Source organism: Pagrus pagrus, assembly GCF_965226575.1.
Source record: "Pagrus pagrus genome assembly, chromosome: 3".
Lineage (NCBI taxonomy): Eukaryota > Metazoa > Chordata > Actinopteri > Spariformes > Sparidae > Pagrus > Pagrus pagrus.
This window is the reverse complement of record NC_140187.1, coordinates 22,440,265-22,450,701: the sequence shown is the minus strand read 5'-3', so window position 1 is coordinate 22,450,701 and position 10,437 is coordinate 22,440,265. Positions and strand designations below refer to the sequence as shown.

Sequence of the window (10,437 nt, the reverse complement as noted above, 5' to 3'; positions counted from 1 at the left end):
AAACTACCACTTGGAGCAGCATACCCAACTTCACCCTTTGTACTTTTGGTCAATACAGAGCACGATAAATGCTGTAATAGTCTACATGATACAGTTACATTCAATTATACTTTCTTTTAAAATTAAAAACTTTGTGGCACATAGAATGATTATTACTCTATTCAGGTTATTTGTGAATCTCTTTACAGAGTAGCTTGTATCATGCCACCACTACAGCCAACACCAAAAAGTGTTTATTAAATCTGTGTGTTCAGTAAAACAGAGTCCACTATGGCTGCTTCTGCAGCATCACGATACACAGCAATAAACTGATAGACTTTATTCAAAGAGGTACAAAGAGTGAAATGGGGTATGTTCCAGAGACTTACAAAACATTCGTCTGAGAGGAGACATATCCACGTGTAAACATATGCTGTATTTGTGGTTTTGCTCTTTCCTCCGACGGCTAAAAAAATAAAAGCATAAAACACTGTAGGAGCGTACAGTCCTTGGAGAGCGAAGAGGGGAGGGGGGAGTTGGGCCGGCGTCCTTCATGCGATAAACGACGCTCTCTTTAGCTGGCGATTTTCTCAATTTCATCCAGATCATCTGTGTCTAGTTTTTCAATTTTCTTACCTGCAGAGGGAGAAACCATAAAAAAAATGGGGGGGATTGATTTAGAGGGTTGAAAGCCATAATCTTCCTGAATTAAGTAAATATTTAACTAAATTAACTGTAAAGCTGTCAAAATCAATTTGGTCCAGCTGTTTGTGTGTATAAGACCGTGTGCACTGTAGCAGCTGCAACTTACTGAAATGCTCCTGGATCCTGTTGAGGATGTTCATGCTCATCCTGCTGTCCACCATGTTGATGGCCAGTCCTCTTTTGCCAAATCGACCCGTGCGGCCAATCCTGTGCAGGTATGTCTCGTTGTCTGGGTTACCATCCTTGTCTACCGGCAAGTCGAAGTTGATCACCACAGACACCTGCTCCACATCAATACCTGGATGTACGCGACAAGTGTGGAGATGATATAACGTACATGGGTCGTCCTGTTTTTCAATGATATTTAGCTCCCATCGAGATGCACCACAATCAGTGCAGGGTGCGAGTGTTTGAACAGTTTAGTTGTAGCTCTGTGCTCCATCACATTATATTTAAAATGAAAAGTATAAATTGATTTAAGGATGTTTAAATCCACATCCAATGAACCACACAGAAATTGCTCTTTATATACATATGGTCAAAAGGGGCTACAACTCCTGCACCTTTGACCACAAATGAATGTGAAGACCTCTGGCTCTGAATTTGTAAAGAAATCCGTCTCAAGTACAAAGATGTGTGTGTGTGTGTGTGAATGGCCTTTTCAATTTACATCGAACCGCTGAATAGAAATTAACATGATGACATGATGCACTCAGTCCTTACCTCGAGCACAAACGTTTGTGGTGACCAGGACCTTCTCCTTGCCGTCTCTGAAGCGGTCGATGACAGCTGCCCTCTGTTCCACCTGCATCTCGCCGCTGAGCAGCGCCACCTGGTGGCCCTCTCTGGACAGCTCCCCTGCCAGCCACCCTGCAGTCCTCCTTGTCTGAATCACACAGAGGAAGGTGCTGTTAATAACTACTTGTAAAACAGGATAGGACTTGGAGAAGACTGACTTGAGAGTCACAACGGGTGCAAGTCCAACAGTATGGACCTAAGATATGCCTTGTGTTGTTTTAATGATTGATGATGATGATGATGATGATGATGATGATGTGGACATTACATCCTCAGCTTAAACATGTTTTTGTTCTGTTTAACCACTGCTGTGAAAATGTTTTCAGGACCATCCTATATTACACTGGGTTATGGGCTGAGGCTTTTCTCTAGTGACTACTCACCAGATGTGTGGATGAATTCTTGAAATGTCCTGTGTTTTCATGATTATCTGATATTTGTTCTTTTTCTCATTGCTGTTATTTTGTCATTGTCATTCAATACGACCACCTTTATAGCAGAGGTCCTTCTAAACTAGTAATGCCACATTTTGTATTAGCTTCCTCTTAATGCATGACAATATGATGGTTCACAGCTGATGCTCACTCTGACAATGAACTGGTGCTTTGTACATTCTGTGTGTATACATGTATGATACATGTGTACATGTATCATACATATACACACAGAATGTACAGTGCTTATACACATGTATATATGTGCACTGTACAGGTGTTTTTTGGGGACCTAGTATGTGCATTTTCTGCTATGAATTACCTTTATTTAAAGCAACATTTGGTAACTTTTTTTTTACCTAGAATAACAGCTTTAAAATCATTTTGATGGTACAGTTTCCTGTAATTGGGTGAATGGTGTCTCTGTCTCAGCCAAGACAAGTGATAGGGGGGCGAGAGGGTAGGATCACACCGTTACATACATGTTTACTTCAACATACAAGTTTTCAACACATAACATTGTTATGACGTAATGAGTTTTGTTTGTAGTTAGCACCTCTGACAAATTCTTGCACACCTGGGAATTGTATTTCAGCAGTGGTGTTGCACAAAATGCCAATTTCTGCATAATGTTCTATGTTTATCATTTGTCTCACTTATATTGACAGTTCTTTCTGGTCGTTTTGTTATATTACACTTCAACAGGGTTTATTTGCACATAAATATTGCACCCCTTTGTACAGGTACTTGTAAGACATGTCTCTTTACCTATTTTAAGTCTGAAGAAGGTCCTGTGCCCGAAATGTCACATGAAGGTAATAAATGCTCATGAGAGCAATATCTAATGTGTGACTCTATTCAGCACCTTGTGTTGCTGAACTTCTTCACCAGCAAAGAAGGTGCTCATGTAACAAAAGATGCAAACACAACTTGGCAACCGTAGCTGATTTACAAGAAGGCCTTGGTTGGAAAGTGTTGGTAAAATAAACCAGTAAGTAAGTTAGTGGTGCCAATTTATTTTTTCACCCAGAGAAAAAGCTTCACAAGAAGAACTGAAGAGCAGCAGGTTTTCTTGACATTGTGATACAGGAATTTCCATTTTGGCAAGAATCTTTCTTAATGCAACTCATGTCTGTAAATATGAAGTGAATGAACTCACATGGCAGAAGATCATGGCCTGTGCGATGGTGATGGCTCCGTAGATGTTACAGAGGGCTTGGAACTTCTCCTCCTTGCTGTTGCACAACACATAGTACTGTTTGATGGTATCCAGCGTCTCCTCTTCTCTCTTCAGCTTGATGATGTTGGGATCAGGCACGATGCGCTGGGCAAAGTTCCACACTGTCTCTTCAAATGTGGCTGAGAACAGCAACATCTGGCAGTTTTTGGGCAGCATCCTGTGTGGCGGAGAAGAGAAAAGTCATATTGGTCAAAATTTCCTCACCGGTACTTTTTATTTATTGTTAAGTGCCATAAATGTTTCTACTCCGTGCTGGTGTTTATTATGACCTCTGGATGCGGATGCTCTGGTCCTGGTGACCCTGTGTGGCAATCATGACGTCAGCCTCGTCCAGCACAAACACCTTGATCTTCTTGGGTTCGATGAACTTGAGCTTACCGCACCAGTCCAGCATGGTACCAGGTGTGCCAATAACTATCTGTTCCTGTGGCTTCATGCCCCGCTGCACTGAAACGTTTACAAGAAACAAGCACTCATCAACACACAGGGCCGTCTCTCAGCCTCTCTTTTCATCAGTAAGACCCATTCAAATACAAGACTAAATTGAATCTACTAACTAACAACTAATTAGGAATAAAACATTTTTATTATCTATTTAAGAGTGTCGATGTAGCATTGAAGAGAGCAGATAAGCCTTACATTTGTTTCCTCTGATGGCGTAGACTAATCTGACCTCTGGGTAGTGTTGGCCCATCTGCTCGATTACCTTGCCAGTCTGAAGTGCCAGCTCATATGTTGGTGACACACACAGGCACTGATGGAGAGAGAGATGAAATAAGGTGGAAAAAAGATTTTATGAGTCCATAAATGCTCTTGACATTTAGCAAAGGTTATCAAGGATAATAATTATTGCAAGAGACAGGTAAAAGGAGGCCAGAGATTTGCCGAACAGCATTTCACATATCAAAACAGTGAAAACCAACCTGAGGATATTTGTTGTTGGGATCTACATGACTGAGCATGGCGAGGACAAAGGCAGCTGTTTTTCCTGTTCCTGACTGCGACTGGGCAATCAGATTCTGTGGACTAAAAGTAAGGTGGCATTAGTTTACTATAACTAATAAACCCTTTTCACCTAAAAAAGGTGTGATTAAATTGATTTTAAAGTTATATAGAAACTATTTGGGGTGAGAGATTTCAGTGAGCCTCAAAAGACATAATGCTTTGCTAGAAGGCTACATAACATTTCTATACAGGGCAAAGTATACTCACGGTTCGGCCAGCATCATAGGTAAGGCAGTCTCCTGGATTTTGGATGGCCGATTAAAACCCATAGCGTACACGCCTTGAAGCAGCTGTGGTTTGCTGCACACAGGAGAATATAGAAATAGAGATGTCGTCCATTAAAATATCAAACATTAAAACAAAAAAACAGAATGTCCTAGTGCAGGTGTAATTATAGCCTGGGTCTTGATGGGAGCATCTTTTCTGACTACATGCATGTGTCATAAATACAAAAACTGATTGACAGCTTATTAAAAATAAATGCGTGAGGCAGCCAAAATGTTGTCATACAACAACAGAGATGAGTGGACAAGTAGGAGATCCACTTACAGTCGCAGCTCCTCAAAAGACTTGACTGAGTAGAGCGGAGAGCTGGGGTCCTTCTGAAGAACTTCCACCTGATTAGTGTTGTTGACGAGATTATTTCGTATCAGCTTGTTTAGCAACGACTGTGCCGCTTTGTCCTCTGAAGAAAAAAAAGAAAGATGTGTTTCAATGAGCGAGACAAACAATGACAATCGAGAGTGTCAGGCAGCTTCACCAGAGGATGGATATCTTATAGACGTGTAATACCTTTGTCGTCTTCCTCTGCGTTTGTCTTGTTTTTCCCCTCAGCTTCCGACTTCGCAGCTGCAGTGCTGGAGTCTGTCGCATTAGCTGTCGTTCCTGCAATATCAAAAATTAAACGTGTGTTTACATCCGTAACATTTTTTTGTAGGACCAGTTTTCTGACTTGTATTATTTACAAACTTACCATTTTCCTCTGATTTCTCGTTTAGCTGAAGGCTACCGATCTGAAAGGAGAGAAAGTTTACAGAGTTGTTAGTCTGAATAAATATCTATAAAAAACATTTTTTAAGTCAGGGCTAGCCCCAGTTTATGCCTGTCGTGATAACACATGATGGCAGACACGAACCCAGACTGAGTCATGAGACTTTATTTGTCAGTATCGCTATTTTAGAGCCTCTTGCATCACTTGCTTGCTAGCCAGCTAACTGCTAATGCTAGTAGCTGAATGAGCACGCAGCGCCTGAGCTGAAGCTAGTTAACTTAGCTCTCACGACAGCTCGAGGCCACCCGGTAGTTTCGTATTTAAGTTCATGTTGTGACTGAAGACAGACGGCCACAGGAGCCTATTCACTCACTGACAGCGATGTCGTTGAACAGGTACAACTGTAAGAAACAAAGCTGAGCAGCTAATCTACCTTTACAGGCTGGCAGAGCAGGCCAATGCATCATTTAAACAAGCTAACAACACGTTAGCTCGTGTTGCGTAAGTTAAGGTTTACCGATTCCGCCGCGGCTTCTTGCTCGTCCACCGCCTGGGCCCAGGAGTCCGTAGCCATTGTGGGACAGTTTCTTCTTTTGTTATTTCAATGAGGATAACTCAACAAGGAAAGCAAGCTCAGAGTGAGGAGTCAGTAATGTGAAAGTAACTATTCACCACAATGGCGTGCCGAAACGATTCTGGGCACCTGTGCAACCGCTCACAAGTCCGGGTAGAAAGCAAGTGCCGAACGATAACAGTTCCACTGTTAAACGTCTGGAAGCACTACTCTGCTGAGCCTGTGGGTGGCGCCAAATTGTTCTGCATAAACTCAGCCTTCCTGTGCAAACAACACACACACACACACACACACACACACACGCACACGCACACACACGCACAAACTGACAGCAACGATGATGCAGGTCTGTTTATTTATATGCAAACAAGGAAAGAAAACAAGTAATTTTGGATTACCAACCAGGAAACAAGGGGAACTGCTCCAAGGCGCCAGAGCCTCGATGGCTTAAAGATTACAATTTTACAATGTGGCAATAGAAATTAGATTTATTGCAGATTTGTGCGGTGGCATGCCCTACTAACATGCGATATAAACTGGATTGGTTAGGGCTTCTGCAATTTTACCTAGGGCCCTTGTCTAGGGGCCATGTGTCAAAATCTAGTTCAAATACCTGTATACAATTTTAGCTGACATCATACTGACACCATGCATTTTCCCAAATAAATGTTAATGTGCTGTAGATGTAGGAACATTGACTTTCTCTTCAAGCTATAATCCAATTAGTTTTTGCTCTTAAAATTATAAACATCATTCAGTCAAGTAGCTTATAGGTCAACTTCCTGCTGTTAAAATAAAAATTAATAAATAAAAGCTTGGTTTCATCATCTCCCCTGACTTCATCTCTGTGCATCCCATTGAGTCACACTGTGATGAAGATCTTACTCATGCTGAGTTCACTGTCAACATTTTGGGGTCATGTTTTCACAAAAGAAAAGACTCGTTAATGTAAAGGCTGTTTTAGAACAACCACATCAGCGAACGCCTTATTGACATAATGAGGGGGGAGAATCCCAAATATAATGACCACCAAATACAGAAACTCAGAAGCATGAATGAATTCCTGTGATGCAACCAATGTATCATCATCATTAAACAGTAACATCCAGAGCTGAGTGAGAGAGACGGGATCCCGTGAGGAAAAACTCCCTTTGAAAGTGCAAATCACTGCAGTTTTTGAACTGCATTTTTCACCACTTCAACTTTTAAGTCCAACAACAAATCAGTATGTAATTATTAACCAAAAGGTTTAATGATAGAAATCAGAAAACTAGGTTTACCAAACGTGTATTGAAGCAAAAATGAGCCACTGAATGAATCTGTGATCCAGTGATCCCTATCTTTCTATAGAAGAGCAGGATTTATGGCTGGTTTAGTGCATGTGAATGTTTGTTTATGTGAGAGTATGTATTACGTAGTGGGGACATTAATCTGTTTACACAAACACATGTGGGAACTCGTCTGCCTTTTTAGGACAAAAATACAAGTTCCCACAATGTAAATCATTCAACTTTAGGATTGGGGCTTGGTTTAGAATAAGGTTAAGGTTAATGTTTGGTTAAAGAAAGAGTAAGACTACGGGAAATATGCATACTCACCGTTCTCGCCCTGAGTCAGATGAGAAGATTGATGCCCTTCTCATGTCTGCACAAAAGATAAGAAGTTAAAGGCAGCAGCATCTTAGCTTCGGACAAAGAGTGAAAACTGGGGGACACAGCTATCCTTGAGGTGTAAGAAGTTGTTTGTTCTTTTACCTCCTTGAAGTTTCTACAACCTGTTGGCAGTCATGTAAGAAGTAACCAAAAGTCAGTCAGTAATAAGTCAATAACCAGCATTTTTCTGAATGAGTGTTCTTTTCATCCTATTGCCAGAAAATAAATCAATTTTAAAATGTTCTTGTCTCTGATGCAGCGTGTAATCTACAATGTAACAAGTAACTTAAGATCAAGTAAATGTAGTGGAGTAGAAGTACAATAATTACCGCCAAAATGTGTAGAGAAAAATACTCAAAGGAAATACTCAAGAAAAGTACAAGTACCTCAAAAGTGTACAGTACTTGAGTAAATGTACTTAGTTAAATTCCATCACTGTCTTATACTTTGTTCGGATTAAACTAATGAGACATGACATGAGTGAGCCTTAGAGGTGCTGGTAGGCAGATTTTAGTGGACTAGCTGGTTCCCCTTGTCTTCTCTGTTTATGCTAAGCTAAGCTAACTGCCTGTTGGCAGTAGCTTCATATTTACAATACATTCATGAGAGAAGCATCCGTCTTCTCATTTAAGTCGGCGCTAGAAAGCAAATTCACATTTTCCAAACTTTCAACTATTCCTTTAAGTGCGCAGTGCAGAACTGAGAGTTGTTCTCTTCATCTGAAGCAGATAAATCTATCAGTCATGACACTTGAACTGTGTCGGCACAGTTAGGAATAGTGCCGCAGCCTAGTTATCCCAGTTTGGTGCTTGAGTGGAAACCAGGCTATTAACCAGAGCTGGCCTCCACTGAGGACCACGCAGGAGCACTCGGGGTCACCTCTGGAGCCAGACTGCTGTGGCTGACTGCTCCTTAAATGAATGCAGAATTGATTTCACACATTTCCCCTGTTCCACTGGGATAGATAGATAGATAGATGATGACAGTGGCTTTGGATTGTGCTGGAGGAGATTACATTGATCTCTGTTCCGCTGTCATCCAACGGTCAACGCCGCTCCACATGTGCATCACTCCCAGTTTATCTACATGTACAGTGTGTGCTCGTCGGCGTGTGAGAGTGTCTTAGATCGTCAGTTTGGAGACACATTTGTCAAAGGCTTGAAAGAGCTGAGTTTATTGTTGCCTCCAATCAGCAGCCTTGCTGGAGGTATCCATGGCAACTGAAAGAGTAAAAGTAAGGCTTGAGGTCTCCAGAGAATTTGGAAGAGACAGAGAGAAGGACTTTGTATTGCCACATAAGGACTCATTTCAAGCGTTGAATATGACAGAGGATATCAAAGTAGAGTGGTCGCAGAAGAAATTGGTTTTGTGTGTGAACAATCTGAAGAAAGGTAAACACTCAGCCCACGAATACATAACGTAAGATCGCTCGAACACTACTCCATGCTCATAAATATACAGTGTGTCACAGTTTATGTAGGCAGTGAACTGTATAAACTCTCCGATACTCTCCATACAGTTAAACAGTAACACTTCCGAGCCCGAACCTGAGTCCTCTGGTTTAAAGATGATCTGCCTCCAGTTAAAAATAAAAACTTACGCAATAAAAAACGTTGTTAGATGAGATTACAGACGGAATAAGAGGAGTCGTTTGAGTGAAATCTAAACCTTTGAGTCCCTTCTATGTCGGTATTGATGACTGTTGATTGATTGATTGTTTTTGTTGGGAGACTCTTAATTAAAGAAGATGGACTCACTTTTATATTGTATGTCTCTGTTCTGTTTTCTCCTCTTTTGTTTCTTTTTTTGAACATGCAAACTATGTGGTTTGCCGTTATTATTTATTTGTCTCTGGACCCTGAATGTCAACCGTCGGAAGTCTTTGGCTCTATGTGGTCTTACCATGTGCCATGTAATCCCATGTGTGATGGTCCATTTCAATGAATGACACAAAAATAAAAAATGCATTCAGTCGTTCATTCAATCATTCATAGGATGCCTCGAGGCCGGTTTGAACTGTGAAAGGGTGAACAAGCAGTTCACCAGTGGCCAGGTGTGCCTGACTGCTTCACTGTAGTCTGAACGCCCCTGAAAATACAAACAGGAAGAGATGATTAGTCAATTAATAAAATGTAAATATGGAGCTTTTTGTCCATACTTTGTGATGGCCAACCACACCAGATGGTTCAGATAAGATATAAGGTTAGATATCACACTCCAGTACAAACCATGTAGCCAGATGAAGACTACAGAGGCAGGAAAGGTGTGGTAGAAACAGTTTTACTTGGGCACATGAAAGGCTTACACCAGGCAAAGAGAAGGCAATCTTTTCAATGAGAGATCCGAGGCAGACAGACAACAGGCTGGGATGAAGGCATAACAAGCACAGACAGGGAGAACTAAGCAAAAGGTTCAGACAACTCAGCAACAGACGATCTGGGAGAAAGTGGACGCTGGCTGTCCTCTATACTGTACATAATGGGGCTGAGGATCAGCTGTGCAGACAGGTGACTGGTGGACAGGTGGGGACTCTGTAGGGACGACTGGTGGACAGGTGCAGAATTGGCAGCCTAGAAAGTCAAGAAACATGGCAAGCAGCATTAATAAGTTTTTCGTTTTCTGTTTCCTTTTCTTTTGATTGCTTCTCTTTTCTTATATATATATATATTCTCCTGGCCTCTACTTATATATTGCTTCAACAGCTAAGTGCTGCACTATGTTAAAAAGCTTTTCACACTCAACACATAAACCCACTCACAACACCTACATCTCTGAGTTAAAAGAAAAAAAAGACTGAAGAAAAATATATTAAAAGAGTAACCACCATTACATTGTCAGTGGTTTCTTGCTGATCTGAGTGTTATCGACTAAGATTTTTTTTTTAAAAGTTAATGTTTTCTGGATGAATTCTGAAAATATGATCTGCTGCTTTCTAATACCTATTTATTACCTATTTATTTTATTTAAAAATAACATTAAAAAAAAAAATGAATTCTGAAAATATGATCTGCTGCTCTCTGCTGTTCCCTGTTCTTCTGGCACATTGTGATGATGGGCGT

The 10,437-nt window shown here is 41.0% G+C and overlaps 1 protein-coding gene across 1 annotated transcript; it reads right to left on the bottom strand.

Annotated features, from left to right (window-relative positions):
- Window positions 1-296: 296 nt before the first annotated feature.
- On the bottom strand, window positions 297-5,888 carry LOC311252991 (ATP-dependent RNA helicase DDX19A). The gene is made up of 12 exons (XM_084346657.1): window positions 5,670-5,888; window positions 5,135-5,174; window positions 4,954-5,046; window positions 4,711-4,846; window positions 4,369-4,461; window positions 4,080-4,182; window positions 3,796-3,910; window positions 3,426-3,603; window positions 3,076-3,313; window positions 1,408-1,570; window positions 791-982; window positions 297-615 (listed from the first exon to the last, which is right to left on the bottom strand). Exons 1-12 carry the CDS (start codon window positions 5,724-5,726, stop codon window positions 554-556), a joined length of 1,470 nt encoding a protein of 489 aa, XP_084202783.1. The 5' UTR covers window positions 5,727-5,888; the 3' UTR covers window positions 297-553.
- Window positions 5,889-10,437: the final 4,549 nt, after the last annotated feature.